The sequence below is a fragment of the Corapipo altera genome, unplaced genomic scaffold, assembly GCF_003945725.1.
Source record: "Corapipo altera isolate COAL_440 unplaced genomic scaffold, ASM394572v1 56, whole genome shotgun sequence".
Classification (NCBI taxonomy): Eukaryota; Metazoa; Chordata; class Aves; order Passeriformes; family Pipridae; genus Corapipo; species Corapipo altera.
The window spans coordinates 2872600-2894833 of record NW_020884896.1 but is presented as its reverse complement, the minus strand read 5'-3'; the positions used below and the strand labels follow the sequence as shown (position 1 = coordinate 2894833).

At 34.7% G+C, this 22234-nt stretch overlaps 1 protein-coding gene across 5 annotated transcripts in view; it reads right to left on the bottom strand.

Moving 5' to 3' along the window:
• Window positions 1-22234, bottom strand: part of MYOF (myoferlin) — a 66724-nt gene that overhangs the window by 8356 nt on the left and 36134 nt on the right. For 3 of the 5 annotated variants that reach the window (XM_027648104.1, XM_027648105.1, XM_027648109.1), the window contains 22 exons: window positions 21916-22108; window positions 20749-20904; window positions 19638-19769; window positions 18169-18332; window positions 16300-16414; window positions 16075-16180; window positions 14717-14859; window positions 14242-14415; window positions 12921-13032; window positions 11441-11518; window positions 9539-9720; window positions 9288-9446; window positions 9030-9128; window positions 8562-8723; window positions 7882-8047; window positions 7188-7264; window positions 5719-5775; window positions 3562-3573; window positions 2184-2282; window positions 1505-1630; window positions 599-754; window positions 396-487 (listed from right to left, as the gene is read on the bottom strand). In XM_027648104.1, coding sequence (XP_027503905.1) covers window positions 396-487; window positions 599-754; window positions 1505-1630; window positions 2184-2282; window positions 3562-3573; window positions 5719-5775; window positions 7188-7264; window positions 7882-8047; window positions 8562-8723; window positions 9030-9128; window positions 9288-9446; window positions 9539-9720; window positions 11441-11518; window positions 12921-13032; window positions 14242-14415; window positions 14717-14859; window positions 16075-16180; window positions 16300-16414; window positions 18169-18332; window positions 19638-19769; window positions 20749-20904; window positions 21916-22108 — 2760 coding nt within the window. The remainder of the gene's footprint in view (window positions 1-395; window positions 488-598; window positions 755-1504; window positions 1631-2183; window positions 2283-3561; window positions 3574-5718; window positions 5776-7187; window positions 7265-7881; window positions 8048-8561; window positions 8724-9029; window positions 9129-9287; window positions 9447-9538; window positions 9721-11440; window positions 11519-12920; window positions 13033-14241; window positions 14416-14716; window positions 14860-16074; window positions 16181-16299; window positions 16415-18168; window positions 18333-19637; window positions 19770-20748; window positions 20905-21915; window positions 22109-22234) is intronic. The other 2 variants (XM_027648106.1, XM_027648108.1) reach the window with 1 other exon arrangement.

The following is a 22234-nucleotide window of genomic DNA, read 5'->3' as shown; positions in this document are numbered from 1 at the left end:
CATTAGCCTTCGATGGAAAGAGCAGTGTGTTTGGGAATGCAGGTTAAGCTGATCACTCATTGTGACATCCAAGTAGTTTTCAGAGTTAAAACTTTTTCCATATTCTATAAGCATATTTTGTTATTCTTATATGCATAACACAGGGTGGTTTTAAGATAAAGACATTCTTTGACTTCGTGCAATTTACCCATGTGATACAGAAAATCGACAGCCTAACCAAACTTCTATGTTGTCCAATGATATCAAAGGGAAATACCTTATGCAATTTTATTCATAATTAACTGTCAGCATACAACCATGAATAGAGCATTGGATATTTCAAATAATGGTTTATCTTAAAAAATAGAAAAACATTTTAAAATACAGTAAATTGAAAACACAAAAAAGTTCGTTACCTGCCAAAAATTGGGTTGAGAGTATTAGGCACATAATTATCTCTGTCTTCAATTACTTTTTTACTTAGAGATATTTTTATATAAGGATCACACTATTAAAAATAAGAAAAAAATATTGTTAAGGAATATTTATGAAGACTAACTTTATTTAAAATATACTACACCAATTAGCTTGCAAACATTCCAAAAGCAAAAAGTCTCACCAGCCCATTATTATCCTGGGGTTGAAGCTGCAGAGCTCGAACAATATAAATTCTCACAATACACTCCTGAGGCCCACTGTCTGGCAGCTCCCGGAACTGGCGGGGAGGAGCTGGAATAGTGGGATCGTCAGGCAATGCATAGATTTTAAAGGATCCCTACAAAGTAATATAAAGGCTCAGTCAAGAAAAATGTAGAAAAGTCACTCAGCTAGGTTTGTTTTTTCTTATTTATCTAACACATACACACTCTGGTTTAACTAGGAATAGCAATATTATGGCCTGATCCACAGTCACTTGGAAGTCTTTTTACTTTAATGTGTTCTGGATAACGAGACTTGCTAAAAAGGCAAGGTTATATCCTTTGGCAATTTAAATTAATTCAGCTAGTTTTATGTCAACACAATTACTCAGTTTGCTCCAGCTGAGAACACATAACAAATATCTTGTATTTGTTTCCCTCTCCAAAAGCATCATTTAAGGTTTGGTTTGGTTTTTCTACGTTAGCATTATTTTAATCTATATAAGTCATAGAGACACAGAAATAGGAGAAAATACCTTTTCCAAATTCATTCTAAAAATGAGTTTCTTTGCTCAGAATGTCTGCAGGTGAAACTTTAGTCTGTTCAAGAGGTTATCTGGGAAGGTTCTGTCCCACACGTACCAGGGAAGATTACATTAGTAGGAATGATACTTATTTTAAATTAACATGTATCATGTGTATTGTGAGCAATGCATAGTTGTACCTTCCTTGACACAGAAGGGTCTGTACCTAAGTAGTTACAAGCATCTTTTGCCCCTATTGATGCACACATCCATATTTCAGCTTGCATGTAGACCTACTTCAATGATAACCACTTACTTAGACTGCAACTAGCATTTGGTTATTGCCCACCATTTGAAATTTACCTTGAACTCCCCAACCACTGATGGATCGTCATTGTCCTCAGATTTGCCTCTGTATAGTTTAAATGTATCACAGAAGTCTGTCAAGTTATTAAATTCAGGTACTTTTTCCAATTCACAGTCATACACCTTAAAAAAAGAAAAAGTAAAATGAAAACAATGCAGTTTAGAAATTATAGTTTTTATATCAAAGTGGAAGCAAACGCAATGTTTGGAGATGTGATCAAACCTCATTTAGGCCTTGTTAAAAACAGAATAAGTATCATGCCATAAGCTTATTTTTACTTTCTTCATTATGTGTATTAGTTGAGAAATAAAAGTGACTTCAAATTTTAACCAACAAACAGTAAAAGTACTGATCCTCTGTGCTCATACTTTATCAATGTGTATGTTTATTTGGGATCTGCCTGGCACCCTAAGAAGTCAAGAGTAAAATCCCCTTTGACTGAAGGTAATATTAAACTCTTGATACATCTCCTAATAAGTGTATTTAAGTAGAAAAGAAGCCAAGATATCTTCTTAAAATTTTCATTTCACCACATGAATTAGTAATGAACCTTTACAGGAAATCAGGTATAGTTAAATTTTGAAGAGCATTTAAAATAACAGAGGGCACAGCTCTGATAAGGTCTTGGGCCTATAAACTCTGAGATACATTAATTTATTTTATCCTGAGCAATACCTTTAAAGTGTCATATCCTTTTTTAATATACTGTCCACATTTTTCATGTTCTCCTATTGAAGCATAAAATTTGCTCCACCAATCAACAATTTCTTCCTCCTTAAAGAAAAGCAAATAAAAGACATTTTTATTAGAAGATAAATCCTCTTTTATATCATGCTGTACAGCAGAAAAAATGAACAATTAAGCATCACAAAAGATAATATACTCTAAAACTTATTATCAGTTAGGTAACATTAAATGTTCATCTGAAAGAGAATTAGAATGTAATTAATTATTAAGGCTAAAAAAATGGAATGTGTCTTACCCAGGTTTAGGTATCTAGTCTGTAATCCAGCTGTGTAGATAGTCAACAGCCAGCCACCTCCGAGCACGTGATTAGTTACTGGTATCTAGATACCTATCTCAAAGTACTGATTTTGGGAGGTGTGTGTATTTCTCTCCTCCACCTTCTGGCAGGGCAGTGCAGCCTAACCACCTGAGTTCTAAACTACTGGAGTCAGAGGATGTGCAGGTACACTTTGCTGGTGCAGTCATTGCTTCAGCTGGTAAGGAACAGCACCGTCACACCTGGTATTCGTTACAGGGGTTGCGTGACTGTGAGAACTACAGTGAACATGCTGAAACTTTCCCGAGGGATAAATGTGCTAGTTGCTTCCAACATTCCTAGTTATTTCAAAACCACTGCCATGTAATAAAACTGGGACAGACCTGTAACTGCTCTAACCATACATCATTCCCTTAAAACCAGTGGAGACTGCCTGTATCATAACAGAGTCTTGCAATTGCAGATCTACCTTATTGCTTACTGAGTGCAGCTGAAAAGGAGTAGCGAGTCTTGCCTCCTAAAAAATAGTACTTCAATAAGCCTCATGACACCCTAGGTGCTAGCAATCTATACATTTCCACTAATACAGTATTTATTTAAGTCTGATAATCACTGTGTTTAAGAGAGTGCTATTTTCTGTATTCATAAGCCTTGCATAATATAATTATAGACCCCTGAAAACATACTTCCATTGGTAACGAATAGCATTCATTCACTGTGTAAATTCAATTTTTTTTTAAGACTCTATGGATTTAAAGAGAACCTTAAATTATTATACAGATCATTAAAGGTGATGGTTTGTTTGGTTTTTTGGTTTTGTTATTTGTTTTCGGGTTTTTTTATATATAGGGCTTCTTATTTTAGTCTTTCATATTTTTCCCAAATTTACCACATCACAAGTTCACTGTAGGTTTTACATAAAATATTTTCAGAGATTACTGTTCTCACCCACATGCTTAAAATGCTAATTTAGAGGCAATACTGATATACTGATTTTCAACTGGATATCTCATTTACAAGAAAGCAATGTGTAAAAGTAGTATACGTTACCTTCTCTGTAAGCTGCTCATGAGGATCAAGTCATAAAAAAAGAGCAAAATAGAAACAATGGTAAGGACATGATTTGTAGAATATTAGACAGTTAAACAAGCTTTAAAAGTTTGAGGTTTTATACACAGTATGTATGTGAAGTAAGTTACTAACAATAATTTAGAAATGTTTTTGAAGAATATTCAGACACCAAATGTTTAACTTGGATTTTTTTTTTCTGCTGTCAATATGTTCTAGATATTAAGCTGGAGCACATATAAATATAAATTTTGAAAAGCAGATTTTACAGAGGACTGTAAAACATTATCACCCTGTGCTTTGTTCTTCACATAGCAAAGCAAAACTTGAGAGAAGCTTGGTTTTTATTGTATCATTGTAGTGTTACAGTCTGGATTCTATTTATTGATTTCCACAGTAGCATCATTCTCTGCTTTCATCTGCAGTTGCACAAAGCACTGGATCTGATTTATTTCAGATGAAAAATGTTTCTAAGAGCACTTACAAAACTGAACCTATTCCAAAGATTCTTTTCCAAACAAATTTCACATACGGAAGATTCAAGTGGGTTTTTTTGCCTTTTTTCACTATTTGCTTCTCTATAAAGTAATTTGCTAATGCTCAACATGAATTATAAGGTACAGTAACAACCAGTATATGTGTGTTTATAGATCTATCCATATAAGTATAAAAACAATGTGCACAATCCAAAATGCTTCACCTGTTAAATCACAGATACCATAATTATGACCTGATAGTCCATTAAGAGCGAGCATCATGCATCCCATTTGGAAGCCATGATTAACAAGTGCCATTTGTGCTAGTGTTTTTTATTATACCTTGTGTTTTCATTTAAAAGCATTAGCCATAATTTTTTTGTGAAAAGCAGAAGAAATATGCAAAAACATTTTATGAATACAAACCAAATGCATCAATAGGTCAGGACATCACTCTGGTATATCATACTCATTTACTCCCATTTCTCTAAGTAATTATCTTGCTGGGGTGTTCAAGTCTACCATATCTTACTAGTCTTGTCTAACTTCAAATCAGAAACACAGCATAATTTTTTAAGGTTTGCATAGGACTGTCATTTTCTGAAGACAGTTCAAGTGATTTTTTTCTTGGAAATCATACCGTTAGCGATTCACAAAACTTACAGGCAGAATTCATCAGATAATTTTGAATACTTTGCCATATTTAAATTTCACTTTGTTTAAACAATGGTTGGTAATGTTGACAATGTGAAGGATAACTTGCATAATTATGCAATAATAATTTAAACTCCTAATTTAAAGCCTTTTTCTACTGTGTAGAAGTCTTAATCTTTCATAATTTTGGAGCATAATTTTGGAAGAATTTAAATTAGAGTATATGGTTTGGGGGGGGTTTTTTGCCTTGATATACCTTCAAATGTCTCTTCAAATAATGCACTTGGTAGTTTTGGAAAGAAGAAATTAAGGAAAAAAAAAACTTTAAGACTTTTTTAAAAAATTCCCGAAGCAAAAAATAATCTGAAAGTTTTGGATATTATTCTTACTGAAAGTTGTAAGCAGGATGTGCTTACAGAATGCCAAAACACAGAATAAAATGCCATAGGATAAATTAGAGATTTTGGAGTGAGATATTCACATGATAAAAACAATGTGACGGGTACTGTCCTTTTTAAAATGTATCCGGTGACTTTAGTGTAGATTGTCACACATGATGTTTTCAGGACATGAACAGGGAACTATTAGCTTTTTGAACAATTTGAAATTACGGAAAAAAATTTCTATGATGCAGTGGATGCCTAGAAAAGTTTAAAGTTAGAATTTTACTTATCATAAAGTTATTTTATTTTCCACAAAGTAGACTTCTAGACAAAGTTTAAATATTAATAGTGTGGTTAAGTAATTCCTTTTGTGTTTCATGCTCTTACCACACAGATTCCAAGTAAGCTGAAACACAAAATAGGTTTTTAGTAGTTCATATATATCTTATATGCACAGAAAGACTTTCAGAACAAGGATACCTTAATATCCATAACTAATCATACCAGACTTACAAGCATCATCTCCTCCAAAATCTATGGCGGAACTGCCAAGAGATGTACACCCTCATGACCCCACCACATTAATATTCTGGTCACCTGCATGCATTAGCTCGGTACATACATACATGCACTGTTGTTGGAGAAGCCATTTTGCTGAGTGCTGTTGACATACTGCTTAAACACTGGAAATTGGAATGTAATTGATGAAATTTTGGTGTCCTCAAAGTATTGTCTGCATAGCATTTATACTTCCCACAGTTGTACTTATTTCAATTGTTTTGAATTTTCATTCCTCTAATTCTGTATCCAGAATTGTATTTGGCTTGGGTGATGTCAAACTGAAAGAAATTGTGCTTCTCCTTATATAAAATTTGAAATTTTCCCTTTATAGTTGAAACTACATAAATACAATGAATTTTGCCAGTGATTTTGAAGAGCTAAATCTTCTTTATTTTGTAAATATTTCTTCTTAAAAATTTTAAAGGAAATAATAATTCTCTGCACTTATATTAGAAGAGAAAACCTATTTCAGATAAAAGTTAGAGAGTGTTCTAAGTTAAATATTAAGGACAATTTACATGTATGATGACAAGAAACACAAGACCATGGTCTGTGATACAGTTAAATTAGTGTGAATATCATGACTTTAGGATACAGAAGAAGAAATGAAGAAAGAACAATGCAATCATTAATATACTCAAATAAGAGTGAGAGTTGAAAAATCTAAATTCAGTAGTATTTACTTTGGACCTCTGCAGCAAAGTAAAATTTTCTGCATTTTCAAAAGTCAAAATTGTGGATTAAGAGCCTGCAAAATTACTATATATAAAAGGACATAACCTCTGTGCTTCCTTTAATAGATCAGGCCAATCAGAAATTAATGACAACATCTTCTAGGTAAGGGAAACATTTTACATTCCTAAGAGAATTGAAAATTTTTCCTTGAAAATGCACTGTCAGGAATTTGTTTTCACTAATGTTTCAACTCAAGAGTAAAATTCTGCAAGCTAAATTATTTTTTACCTGGCAAGTAAAACTGTATTGTGGTGGTCCCGAAAGAATCAAAGCAGTAAAGATATTCACAAGGCACAACAGAAAAGGAAAGAAGTGTTAGTGCAGATAAAACTGTTTCAGTGGTATTGGGTTTGGATGACTTCAAGGTAAGAGAGACAAAGCCACAGCTGTGACAAAGCGAACAGCTGAAGGTCTGCACCCACCAAAACACACACCTACTTCTAACTCCTTTATCTAGAACTGCTCAGTCTGTGCCAGATTAGGCTGCTCCAACCACCATCAGTGGGCAACTGCTAGTGTTCTATCATGTGCTTTCAGCAGCTACTGAACAAGTGAATTAATTCTTATACCACTGGGTAAACCTTACCAAGCACAAAAATGCTATAGTTTGATGTTTACTATATGAAAACAAAGGTTACAATGATGAACATATTTCCTTTGCTTTTCTGCCACAAAGTGCCTTTGTTCCATCTGGCTTTCTAGAAGGTTGCATATGTTTCTGACAGTTTTGCTGTCTAGATAGTTTCTCAGAAATCACAGATCTGAAGAATAAAGTAAAGCATCAAATTTCAAAGATTACCTGAGCTGTTAGCAGTGGCTGTGTGTCTTCCATATCAATTACTGTATCCTGGCGAGGTGCAGCAGAGAGCAGACTAACTGTAAGCCAAAGGTTTTATTAAGGCAATATGGTGTTGGAAAAATATCTTACTAAACAGTTGCATCAGATTTGAAATCCAAACAGTCACAGAAGATGTAAAATAATTAATTTGTTATATGTTTGATACTCTAAAGAAAGCAATTAGTTGCCATTTTTTGCTAAAAAGCCACAATATATTTTTGTGCAGGACATGCAAACATTTCTCAAATATACAGACTTTTTAAAAAAAGAGTCAAACTTGGAAAAAATATAGAGGAAAATGTCAGGATTGTATTCAGAGCATTCTTGCTGGAATCCTGGGTTGTTACTTTGATACCACTGCCGGGGTAATTTGCAGGTAGTTAAATTCTGAGTTGACACGAAAGAGGAACTTCTGGGAACTAGCACATCAAGCACAAGACTGGACTTGCCTTTGCATAATGTTCTCTAACGCTCCACAGAATATTGCCCTAATTAATACTCTTTTAGAGTTTCTTTCTTTCAGACAACATTATCTCCAAATAACTACACAACATGAGGTAGCTATTCATCACTACAGCATACAGAGTAAACACTGAAGGTAGTTAATTCTAGCATCACACAAGAAAGTAGAACTTCTTATTTTCCAGCTTTCTACCTTTCAGTTGTGGGGCAATGTCCTCTTTAGTAGTGTAGGGGTCACAGCGAAAGCTTTCCAGTAAATCAATAGTACATTGTCCCACGATGGGCTTCCGTCCAAACGGTCTGTGGTCTATTACTTTAATAACAAGAGATGGACTGTATAACTCCTCTTTTGGCAAAAGCTAAAAATAAAAGGTTAGAGTTTTTTAATAGTGCAAACAGAAGAAAACTGAAGAATAAAGATTTCCCCCCTAAATCAGAGTCGTTGCTTCATTTATTTCATATTGAACTACTATGTTCTATGGCTGTGTGGTGAATCAAAACTTGTAACCTTATATTATGAATTAATAAAAATCAGTAAGAACAATTTTAATTGCCCCAAGTCTTGAATTTTCTAGACTCTTGCACAGATCCCATCATAGCAGTAGGAAAGTAGTCACATATCTACAGGTGAATTAATGCCTTTTCAAATAAAAAAATATATATACTGCACTGGATTGTGCATATAAAATTGTACACTTATCAATGACTGTACAGACACATTTACATGATCTTTATTAGAATTTTCAGGCTTATAAATTGCTTATAGTAAGTCAAAAGCATATGTTTGTGTTCTTCTATTCAGAAAAAATCCTTGACCTTTAAAACTATGGAATAACTTATTTTGCTATAGAAAGCTGGGTTTTTGTAACGTACAACTTTCATGAAGAGAACAGAAGACGGAAAATTCGGTGTCTTTTTGAGGTTTTTGATCACCACAGATTCCACCATTTCACCCCCACATTCCACAATGAGACTCGGAGACATAACAGGTGCCAGTTGGTAGTTTTTCATGTTTCGCAACCCCCAAGCCAGAATCTGTAAAATAAAATCCAGTACAAGCAAAAGTGGGAAGAGATATGAATATGCTTAATATGATACTCAAAAAGTAGGAAGAAAGAAATAAAGTCTTTTAAATAATAAAATCTGACTGGCAAAATATTTCAAGGTTCTAGTTCTAGGGAAGTTAATGGAAACAGTGAAATTCCAAAACACTTAAGGAAGAGAATCCCCCATATTTCTCACTATGATTTTTTAAGTTTTCTTTAAGCAAATACACAAACTTACTGTCTAGAGGATGAGATGATTGTACTTGTATTCAGTTAGTTTAAGAGCAAGCCATACCTCAACAGCAGTGAGTTGAACTACTGGTCTGATTCCTTGAGGTACCATGTAAAGCTTTGGTGCTCTTTGTGATGGAAGAATTGGAAGGTTGGCACCACCCTATTAAGACATAAACACAAGTATAAGTTTTTCTCATCTTCCTTAGATGAAATACCTTGCAAGAATTGAGATAGTTCTTCACATATTCTCCCACTTTGAAAGGATATATAACGTATCATATTATATTACACATACACACACAAAAAAAGAAACATATACCTTGTCTCTCAAAATAAGCTCTGCAGCAAAAAGAATGTCTCCACTGGCTTTGCCGTTATTTGTTACAGGATACCAGAGCAGTTTTGGTGTGATGTCCTCTTCCGGGATTAACTTGACCATGGGGGAACAAACACTTCTTCCAAGGAATTCATCTTTACCCTGCAACCAAAAATAGCAATCACAGCCATTAATGTATTCTCAACCAATATAAATAAATAATAAAGCAATCTGTGAAAAAGGATTTCACCTACCACTTGGTCACTGTCAAAAAGTTCAATAACAACTTTAGGTGGGTTTTGAGCTACTGTCTGTGGGTCCCCATAGATCTCAATTTCATTAAATATGAGAGTTTGGTCCCATGTAGGATTTAGAGTTGAATGAATGATTTCAGTTGTTTTGCTTTGATGGAGGAAAGAAACGTGAGCATACGGATCTGGAATATCATACAAAGATTAAAAGCACAGTTACAGACAAACAAAACCCCATCAAGTCATAAAGCACACAATCACAATTTTAATCAAATACAGTATGTTCTTTTTTTGTGTTGTTACCAGCTCTAAGCCATTCTGTTTAAAACAAAAACAAACACATATATGTAATTTGCATTTAATAGAGCAATTTCCATTTGATTACTCAATCGCTTCCTTTATACAAGTCTTGATTAAGAGTAATAAATGAAAATGATAAAATATTTTGTAAATCAGAAAGAGAACCTGAAAACTAAAATGAAACATTGTCTATACTAATCTCCTCTTAAATCTTGTCTGTAGAAACTTTTTTGTTATCTCCATTGATATACAGCCTCATAAATAATACAAAGAAATAATTCTAGTTCTGAATAGTTGCCAAACAACAAATTCTCCCAGGCTATATAGCTCAGATCAATCTTTGGTTTCAAACATGCTTATTTATAGCGATCTCTTCTTGTGAAACAGCTGAATGATTAAAGTGGTCTAGGTCCAGTGTTTGGCAGGTCTTTAAATCAACAAGAGCTCTGCAGAAGGCATCTGATGATGGTCATTGATGTTTCCTGTATAAATTGCAATTACTAAGGATTCAAGGCAATTTTAAAGGTTATCTTTAGGTCAGTTTCAATAGCTTCTGACTAGGTACCTGATAAGAGTTTTCAAAATTTGGCTAACTCTTCAAGCTAATTTTAGGGGAAAATAAAATGTAGATGAGCTAGTTTATGTACAACTGCATAAGAGGTACCTGTCCTGAATTACACATATGCAAATTAGAGGCATTTATTATTGTGTGTATTGCTTTTAAGTGCTGCATAGTGAAGTAAGACCAAATACACACAGGCAGTTGTATGAAACCTTTCTCATTTCAGAAAATAGCACTGAAATATGTATAGTGTTATATCTTCTGTAACAAATGCATTACATTTACTCAATTACTTAAAAGAGGGAGAAAAGGATGCAAATGGAGGATAATGGGGAAAGAAAATTACTTTCAGCTTTATCTTTTGCTGAACTTCCTTAAAGGTAAAGTTTCATTCTTACAGAATCTAAATTCAATTTACTCTCCGACTTCACAGTGAAATTTTAATTTGCAAAAATTGAATCTTTGATAAATCTGGGTATTAGCCTGACCACAAAGATGTCAAATGGATACAATACCGTTGGAATACCTAAGAGCTGGAAATAAAAAGGCAAGCAGTACACATTTATAAACGAAAAAAAGCCATGCTTTTTAGTAAGGCACAGTGTAGTTCTTCTACAAGTTCATCTCCATAATGAATTAATATTAAAAAAACTGAACACTGAGAAGCAGTTGGTGATGTGACAGCCATCCAGCTTTCTTCATCCTTGCTTTTATGCAAGCTTCCTGCATAAAAAAACTGCATGTAGACTTTGGTTAGAAGAAGAAACTAAGGCAAGAGGAAGGGACTGGTCATGGGAAATTCAGACCTTATTTGAAATCTCATTCCCTTACTGAGTATTCATTGGGAGCAACAGGTACTGCACACATAGAACACTGCATTTTTGGTTGCTTCTGGGGCAGTACTAACCAATCTGAGATCATACCTAACAAAGCTGAGACTTTCTTTACAGTGCAGTTTTAGTAGCTGGGACCTACACACAAACCTTAAGATGTTCTACAGCTAAATCAAGTTACTGGTTCATGGCAAAAGGATTTTTCCATACCTGAAAAACTGTCTTTGTCTAAAGCCATGAGGTTTCTTGCCTGGTAGACGTAACAGCGAAGGTGGTAAGTATATACTCCTGTATCAAATAAATAAAAACAGTTCAAGTGCATTATACAGGCTCCATTTCTGTAATGAAGATATTTTGAGTTTAGTCAAATGCCTTACACATTTTAACACAAGAACTGTAGTAACATTTTTGGTTTTCTTGTGACAGATATATTAATACCAATGAGTTAGCACCTGAGAACATTTGTTCCAACACAAAGCAGAAATGAAAAAGCCCACTAATGCTATTTGGGCTTTTTTCACCATATGATCATCTAAAAATCCTTGTATTCAAAAACTCCTGTTTGAAACAGCGTGACAATCTAGCTCATCCAAAGAGAATCAATAACTGGGCATTCCTGTGCTTAATTTAAATATTCACTACAGCACTTCCAGGGACCTGAGTGTTTCAGATTTTTAGCTCTTCGCTCTAGAAAATTAACCCAATTGCAACTGTGTCTCTTGAACTAAAAGATTAGAAAAAAAACCCCAAACAACAAAACACTGCAGGTAAGGTGGAATAACTTTAAAAGAAGATGTGAGACTTTCCCAAACCCAGGACAGCATGTGGTGCAGTCACTACAGCCTTTCTTTAAAAGATATCACCTCTAACCCTTTCAGCCCTTGAAAAAATCTGAGCCACTCATAGCCTCATTGAGCTGAAACCTCTGAACTCTGGCAGGAGAAGGTGTCATTTTCCTCCAACTGTGGTCTTTATTAAAAAGAAACTGCAATAATTTTCCTCAGGTTCTAAAAGATTTAAGATTTAGGCACCCATTCCCAGCAGGGAAATCAAGTTCTGCAAAGTCCAAAGAAAGACAAGTGTTCCAGTCAGAGCTCCTCAAAAAGGATTTTAAATTTCAGGATTGGCCTCTATTCCTGTTAACTAGCACTGGTGGCTCCCATCTCAGTGTCCCTGCTTTTGTGAATCACATTACAGTGATTACAAGGCATTTAAAACCAATCCAGGTTGGCAAAGTTACAGTTTTGTTCACTTTGCCAACTCAACTACATGGTACTGCTTTCTCTGGGTCAGGCATTGTCTGACCCTGCACTGAGCTGGTTAAGTGAGCTAAAACAACAAAAAACTGACTGTATATACATCATCTCTGTTGCATTAGCTCCCTGCATTGTCATGGAGGGACCCCAATGCTAAAGATGCATCATTTAAGACAGCATAAATTCAGGTGCTGCAATAGTTAGCTTTAGAATTCCTGTCCCATACAGGTTTTAAAAATGGCTGCGTGACAGAGAACTAAAACATCAAAATGACTAACTGTAATTTTTATTTTAATAACCTAATTAGGGCTCAATCAGGGATCTGATACTCATTTTAACAGAAGGTATATAAAGCTACATGCAAAACGTAAAGAATTATGAAACCGGGGAGAAACAGATATGATTTTTAAGAAAGGAATTGTTAAAGAACCTACTGTCAAAGTGGCAGGAAACAAGAGGTGTATTGGCACCAAACACCTTTGTAGCTGAGTCTTTGGTTTTGTCAGAACTCTTTCCTTCTCCATCATCAACACTGGTGTCTGCTCCCTGAAGTTATATATAGAAAAAAGTTATTGAGTATTTACAAACATAGAAGGAATCTGAGAAAAGGGGACTGTGTGTGTGAATTTATGGGTTTCAGTCTCTCCTCCAGGGCAAGGAGAAATTTACTTCTGTGAGTAAATGTACTTTAAGATGTTTACTCATGTCCAGAGGTCATTTCCTGTTGCCATTGAAGCTGTGCAGAAATCATATCCCACCATTTCATCTTACTTCCAGGACGTCTTATTTCTGGAGTCACCCTAGCTACCTCTCAGCTCAGACTGAAGGAGAGGTTGCAGGTGTCCTGCACTGCACTGTGCAGAGAACTGCTCTAAGGCGTTATCCAAGCAATAGCCCAGGAAGTTCAGTCATAAGCAAAACTGATATAGGAATTATTAAACTCTGTGAAACCAAATCAGTGGAAAAAGAAAATGCTCTCAGCGAATCCTTGGTCATCATTTGATGTAAAAAAGAGAAACAAACCAAGAAAAAAGTGCAAACTGTTGTTAATGCTATACAATCAGACTCAGAAGTCCTATATATTTTATAAAAACGAAGTAGTCTTCTCACACAATTTGCTACAATTTGTATTTTAGTAAATAGAGCTTATCTGTGAAGTTGTGTAACCCGAAAATACAGGAATAATTACATTCTGGTCACCTATTTGTGACATGTGACATATGACATTCTGGCTTCTCCAACACTTGCTCTCCTTTCTTGTGTTTGGTTGTTTATACATGCAAATACTAATCAGGGGCAGCTGTTTCAGTGCCGGTTGTTTGTTGTGTTGATGTTAATATATCTAAATTATGTGCATGAAAATCTTGAGCTACCTTTTCACTTTACTTGTTTTTACTTAAAGAAGGCTTATTTAGTAATTTGGCCTTTTGCTCTAAATCTCATGTAATGCAGTAAAAAAAAATATTTTAAAAATAAAGTAATAAATACAATCAAAAGTAAATATAAAATATATAAATTATATGTAAATCTAATATTTTCTATGCAATATAAAATATAAAAAAATACTAATATAAAGGTCTCTACTCCAACTTTAATGGTCCCTTTCAGACTATAAATAATTTAAACAATATAAACTTTATTAGTTTCTTAGTTACGTATCAGTCTAACAATTTAAGAATGACTGATATACTTGTTTATTTACTGTGAATTAACAGTTTGACCTTTGAAAGACTTTTTTGATACTCTATCCCTTACCAAAGCACCTTCAAGTTTAAAGATAGCTGCAGCACCATGTGTCTCTGAGGGAGCCATTTTTCGTCTCCATCGCCTTCGACGGAAGGTATCAGAACTGCGTTGTTTCCAGTGAAATTTCCAGCCAATCAAGGAAGCATATTCCCATCCTTCTTGATCTTCATATGATGACATTCCCTAGAGGAGACAAATTCTTGTTATCCACAGTGTTGTATGACTGTAATGAAAAAAAGCAGCACTTGCTCTGGCAGGCCTAAAATTCCCCTTATAAACCAAAGCTAGTGACATCAATTTACAAAAAGATAAAGAAAAGGAATATAATGAAAAAATAAAAGGTTGTTCTAGATTTTTTTTGTTTGGTATTACATTTTTTCTTTACTCAGGAAATGAGAAATTCATGCAGATTTTTTTTTTTTTAAAAAGGAAACTCAAACTGTTACAATGTGCAAGTCCCTGACTGGATCTCTCTTTTGCTTACCCTTCCTGCTGTTACTGCTTCAGGTAAATCCCTCCTACGTCTCCGCACCAGTCTTCGTCGTCGATGTGTGTGGTACATTTTTTCTGCAGCAACCCATGACTTTGGCTTAGTGTCTGGAGGAATAGTAATTCCATATTCCCATCCTAAAACAGAATTGAGTAGTTGGTATATTTTCAGAAATAGAAGCAAGATACAAAGAAGAAAAGCATGGGAAGTAGAGTGACTGTACCTAAAGGTACAGTCTGTACCAGACTGTAAAGGATGAAGCTTTATCACATAAGACTATTCAGCACTGCAGAACCTAAATGTCCAATAGCCAGGAGGCAACTGATGACATTTTAATGATGCTAATATATGTGACAATAAAAATCTCAATATTAAAACAGATACAATATTATTCAAGTTCTTTTCTTCCCATTCTTGTTTTTTTTCAAATGTTGATATCACATTTTCATACTTCACCACAGGAAAAACTCATCTTTAAATAAGAGTTGAATATTCTATGCACTCTTGTAACTCCAGTAGATTGACATTTAAAGGAACACCAACTATATGAACTCCGATCATAAAACTTTAAGAATTGGTATTTTGACTATGTATTATAATTCATTTGCCAAATATTTAGGACTCAGACTTTAATTTAAAGTCATCTCATTAAAAAGTTACTGCAGACTCCTAACAGAGGTTCCAGTTAAGACAGATATCAATACGGTAAGATAAAGATTTTTTTTATCCTAATAGCTAGCTATTTCACTTACATTTAAAAGCAGTAACTATTTGAGAGTTTTCAGCTGTTTTAGAACAAATAAAAATTCAGTATGGTTTTGCAAAATTCTGGGCTTTACAGAATCTCCAAAGATCTTCCCTTTTGTTTTCATTATTCATTTTCAAACCACCAAACCAATCTCCTGTAAATACTGTCTCAAGTTTTGGTTGTTTGCATTGACCTTCATTTTTTTAAGCTGTCAAAGCTTTTGGCTCAATATTGTCATCTGCTGCTGTAGTTAAGACTAACATACAGCTTCTTAGACTACAAGATTCTCTAGTAAGCACTTATAAATGCATTTATTATGTATCTTGTACAAAATAGCTTTTGATCTTAAAAAGACTCAACGAGAACAGTGAGTTTGATGGAACAGTGATTAAAATGGAAATAGAAACAGATGCAGACAGCGAACACTTTCTCAAGGTCATTTAGTCTGATTCCTTAAGCAACTGTTATCCAAATATTTCCTTGATACTTTTCCACAGGACAACCACTGTCACGCCCAGGATATTGCCACAGTCTTGATGTACATCATCCTTCAGTATCAACAACAGATTTTCCTGATAATCAGCAAATAAACAGTAAATCTTACCATGCTCATCCACTGCTCGATTTAGATCAGATTTCCAAGCATCATCTTCCCACATCCATCCCAGAGGACATGTGAACTCACGTGGGGGTGGAATTTTTTCTCCATTCTTTTATGTAGGGAAAACATAACAGTTCTGTGCATTAATAGAGCAAATACACTGTGTAGCAAAGCATAGAACTCCTTCTCTTAAACCTTTATTTATCCAGTGAAAAGTTTAAGTCTCACCACATCTGTGTAACTCTCTTCAGATGCTTTCCATTCCCCTCCAGGATAGCGACTCTCATTTTCATATACTTCGTCAGTAAACTCAGTATGACCAGCATCAGCTTCAGTCAACAAACTGCACATCCAAACCAAATATAATAATAAATCAAAAATATTGTATATTTTTATAATTTTTTATATCCACTACAGAGAAACATATAGAAACAAAGCACAGAACATACACACACGGTGGTATTCTGGATTTCCATCTATATGAGGGACACTTATTTCCTTAGAACGTCATTCTTAAACTGAAGTAACTCCAGTAGTAGTAAGCAATAAGAGGAACATTACCCATAAATATGAGTGACTAGCATGAGTATTTTAACTGCTGCATTATTCAGGATCTGCTTTTAATACGTGCTCTTGAAAAAAGAAAAAACAACATATATTTAAATGTAGGAAACCCCGGACTGTGTATGGCAGTTACAGGTGCCTCTAAGGTGCATGCATCTATGCATGCACCAAAATTTGGCAATGCACTTAAATTTGTTTCCCTTTATGTTCTTGACAAGACAAGCAATCAGTTGGCTAGTATTTTCTAATTTGCAAATAAAAGAAATGAGGGAACAGTAAATCAATCAAAAGCCTTTTGCTTTCCCTCAGTGCTTCACTGCAGTTCAGAACGCGCTGAAGTGTGTTCTACACTGCCATTTGCTGGCCAAATACAGCCAGGCAGATCTTCTCCCAGTAAAAGCAGATGCATGGCAAACCCATGCATTTCATCAGGAGGGCTTTTTCCATTATCTGAGAAAATATCTCCATGTTATTGCTTTTCTTCATGTCAGATTATTCACTGAAATAAAAGCTATTAATTTAATATGAAAAAACCCCATCCATTCATACCTATGACAGATACAATTTTAAAATTAATCAAATAATAGCATACATTTTTCCTGCATGGTTATTCTACAGCAACAGTTCTGTATTTTTTTCACCATCATAACACAAGAATTTAAAATGGGGTGAATATTTTCTTTTAAGAAAGAAGAAAATAGTCTCTTTCTCATGCTGGTTTTTGTTTATGAAAAAAATAATGTACCCAGTCTGGTTTGAAGTGTGGCAACACAGCTGAACTGGCACAACTCCAGAGTTGAAAACCTTTGACAGAGAAAGACTGACCCTGTTAGAGCTGGTGGAGAACTGACACCTCATGAATTTGGTCTGCCAGGGGAGAAGTTGTCATATGGCACCACAACTTTAGAATCTGAAAACAACTCCTGCCTTGAGTCAGTTTGAGAAATTACCTACATCAGTTGTTGAATGATGGAACTTCTCAACACTTAATGAAATAAACACGAAAAACCACCTAGTGTATGTGAATCACCACACAAATGCTGTAATGGTGTTGATACAACACGAATCAAAGCTTTATACTGGGTGTCTGGGTTAAGCTTCTACCAAGGGAAGACCCAGAAATCCAAGGGTCTTGTCTGAAACAATCACAGCAGGATCTCTGAATCTCACACAGACACACATAAACCTCACAGTAGTTTTCTAGGTATGAAATACTATTATCCCTTTTATAAAGATAAGGCACTGAGACCCAAAGAATATAACCAATATAGCCATCATGACATGGGGACCTCTAAACCATAAGCTGGTTCCTAGGAGATGGATGCATTCTTTCTGTTGCCTGTTTTATTTCACTTTTTTAAAAAGGTTATGTTAATTTTAGTGTTATTAACTAGCTTTGACTATCAGCTGTTTTTTTCTGTCATAGAATGTTCAACTTAAAATCTCCTTCTCAGTGAAGAAAACATAGAGGAGCTTTTAGTCTAGACTACAAATGTCTTTATTGCTGCCCACATAGAATTAAAAAAATCTGACCTTCTTTCAGGATCAATCATCCATTCTCCTTCCCACTCCCAGCCCTTTGGGGGTAGAAAGTACTCTTTTTTCAGTTTGATTTTTCCTGTGACATCAGAAAACTTGTGGCGACCAACAAGTCCTGAGGTACCCCACTTTCCAAAAAGGAAAGCCTGATTTTCATACTGTGTGGGAAGAAAGTAAAAATCAAATTATTATTTAGGAATAATAAACAAATATTTCTGTAAATTTTACAAATGAATCATTCTATTATACATTTCCTTTCTCTGAAATTCAGTACCCCCTTTCTCCATTACTCTGCAATGTCATCATTAATTTCTTTTTTTAATTTTCTTCTATGCTGCCTGGTAAAGCAAATCTTCTCAATTTATTGCCTCTCTACAACCACATTCAAGCTTCCTCAAAATTAAAGCTCTGTTAAATAAAATATTGTTATATTATTCAAACAAGTTCCTTCTGTTCCTTAAATGCATGATTCTGTCATTCTCTTCCATCTCAAATCTCCTCCTATTTAAAATATCTTATTTTGTAACACAGAAAAGTGTTATCATAGTAGCTACCAGGGGCATGATTCTGATGTTAGCCCAGTTTATATAGTCTACTTCCCTTCCTGAGATTATTTGTAATTTATGACGGCCTTCAGTTTTCTGCTCTTATTCCTGTAAAATTGTTGGACTGCTGTATGAAGAGCAAAAAATGAGATATTCAATAGTATCTTAAACTCTATACTTAAAAAATGGCTTTGAACACCCATTGCTTCAAGCAACTTACTACAGCACTACTAAATACTTAAGCATAACTGCAATGGTGACACCATTGTAAAAATGTCTTGTTTCATTATCTATTTTACTGATATTGGATTATGTGCACCATCGGGTGATGTGACATATAAAAGACATCTGCCACTTACCATTACCATTCAAAATCTCTATTATATGCTGCGGGACTATTTCAATAATTTTTATTCTTACCTCTTATCTTTGAAATGTTATCATAACACAGCTTTTTGTCATCAAAATCTACTGGTTTTGACCAGTTTTCCTGTAGCAGTAAATTTACCACTGCTACAAAAGAACCATTATTAAGAAAAACCACTTGCATTCAAGTATAATTTGTAGTAGTGAAGAAGCAATTAAAGGAAAAGGGTTATTCCCATGCCAAAACATAATGGTCTAGATCCCAATCTTAATTACACTGATAAAAATCTAAAATAAATGTCTTTGAAATCACTGGAGTTAACCAGATTTATACCTGATTAACCAGTTCAGAATCTGGTCTGTTGAAGTTCGTCTGCTAGGCACAATGGACTTGATCATTAATTGCCTCGAATGGGGGCTACTTGTTTCGTTATAATAAATACTACTCTACCTCTCTGTCCAGAATGCAAAGAAATTCAAAAGAGTTCCAATTGCACTGAATTCCTAATATTCATGTCCAAGTTTAAAGTAAGAGAGCAATGATGGACATACCATTTCAGCAAAAACACTGAATGTTCCCTCTGCAAAGCTATTAAACTTCTTTTCCACTGCACTGAGCCCAAGCCAAATGTTAATTCGCAACTCTGCAGGCATTTTGACATCTTTCATCTTGTCCTGTGGATACTGGCACACAAACAAAAATGTTATTCTTTGTTATGTTATGCAGGTATTGTAGATTTCAGTAAAACATATGCAATAACATAGAGATATGAGTAATAATACGTGATTTATTTATCACTTCCTGTACTGCTTTTTCTCAAAAGCCAGTAATAAATAGTCCAGGAAGGAAACATTCTTTAATACCTGCCTAGGGCATGTAAAAACCAAACATAGTAACAGTAGTATCATCCCTGTTCCTCTATATTCTCTCCCAAGTTTTATTTAACAAGATTTTGACAATAACTTCATTGTTGATGTTTGAGTGTCTTGCCAGGAGACTCTGGAAAGGCAGAGGTTCGTTGGGATGGTTCACTACACACTGAATCAATGCATGATAAGGAGGCTTGCAAAGAACCATGAAGGTACAGGCTTGTCTGCATTGAAGCGTTATTCAATGTAACTATTGCTACATTGACAAACTCTGTAAGTGCTATTGTTTTACAGTCAAATTGCTTTTTTTCAGGTTACGTTTATTTCAATTGAAGATAATATAAACTTAAATGGAGATATTCCTATTCAAGAGTAAGACTCAATTCAGAGAGACATAAGTTCTGGGTGTTGACATGCTCTGTATTACTTGCAGAAAACCATCAAAAACTTTGAATGCGTTTTTGGAACTTCTCTGACTTACACTTATTATTCCCTCTAAAGTCTACATGCATGTCCAACCTGGAAATACCAACAGTAACACTTTAAAAGTCCTGTCACAAGTTTGTGCTCTTTCAGAAAAGCCTCAGAGATCAAAGGCAATCTGGTTCTAACTGGCTTATGATGAATTTACAATTTCTGTGATATTTTGAAGAAGTTACATGCAGTTGGCTTTTAATCTGTCCTGAGTTTAGATATCTCATTTTTCATAGTTTGTTTGCATGTTTCATGCTCATGTCTGAGGGCATCTCAGTTTAGGGAGCTAATTATTTCTTAAGAAGAAAAAAAAATGTACCTTTAAAAAGATTGTTTGGGTCTTTCCACAATATTTACCAGATGATTCAGGGCTCGTTGTGGAATATAGCACTTGGTGTGCAGGAACACGAGCATAGGCCAGTCTTTTCTCCCCTCGGATCATCCATATGATTACATCAGGCATACTGTTCTGTGGCTGCAGGTTATTTGTGGGGAAAGGAAAGACAAGAATAATAATTAATAGAACATTAAGCTAATCTAGTGCTTAGAAAACAGAAACATAAATTAGGATTTATGTAAAAGAATTTATCACTAAGAATCAACAACTGCCATGAATTTATTATAAATAGAGGAAATTGCTTTACTAAGCAAGACATAATTCTGAAAGAATCATAGAAGATACCACTGAGATTTTTGGAAGGCAAGTAAGTTCTATGAAAAAAACAGTTCTTATGTATTTTCTACATATTTCTAGAGACATTTTGTATCTCAATCCTCTTATGACAACTATAGTGACTGATCCCAAATGGAAATGAACCTTATTGACCTGCTACCTATTTAAGTGCTTATGATGCTTCCATATTAAGGGTATATCATCATAAGACTTTTAGCAGAAGACATAAACCACCTAATATCTTTTTGCAGTTTGTGCACATCTTTTATGCTAGCTGCAAGTCTGTTCTTTTTTTAATCAGTATCTTTTCAGAGCAGAAGTAACAAATCAAAAATTTCTACAATGTTGTGAAAACCAGTTATGAGATAGCAGAGATGAAACCAGGAAATGTTGTTGAAAATTTTAAAAACGCAGAAAGAAAGGGATTTAACTCTGTTAGAAGTTGATTTCTATGGCTAACAAGCTGTGGAAAGACAACATATATCCTGCAGTCCCTGAACCAGCAATGTGACTTGCAATTCTGGAAGAAAAGAAAAGACAAAATACAATCACTTTAAACAGAATAGCGTCTATTCCATAAATCACAGAGTGTTCATTACCCAACATACATTCTCAGTGAAGACAGGTAACATACAAGAACATTATGTTTAAGTAAATCTTAATTACAGAGGGGAACATGTTTACTTTCAGAGCATATAAAATTACTTTCCTAAGGAGAGTGGATATTGCTTGAGCAGCAGTGAACTTTACAACTATTTGTGTTACAGAGGTATTGCTAAACTAACTGAATCACCAGTACTGTGTAGCACTAACCTCTTCACTGAGTTGCAGTAATTTATCCAACCAGTCCTCAATTTCTGTCAAAGTGGCTTTCACATCAGTAGCTTCATTTCTCATCCTTGCTGCTGCTTCTCCAATCTGCTTGAGAGACTTGAGGCGCAGTTTTTCTATCTGAGTGTCAAGGACTGTAATATTAGATTTGCCTTCTATGAGGGGAAATGGTTTACTGAAAAGAGAATATTAATTATGGTTAATAACCTTAGTGGATTTTATTTAGCCACACACTGAATACAGCCATGCAAACAGAGGCAAGAGATTGAGTGCCACTTTTTCCTGCTATTAAAAACCACGG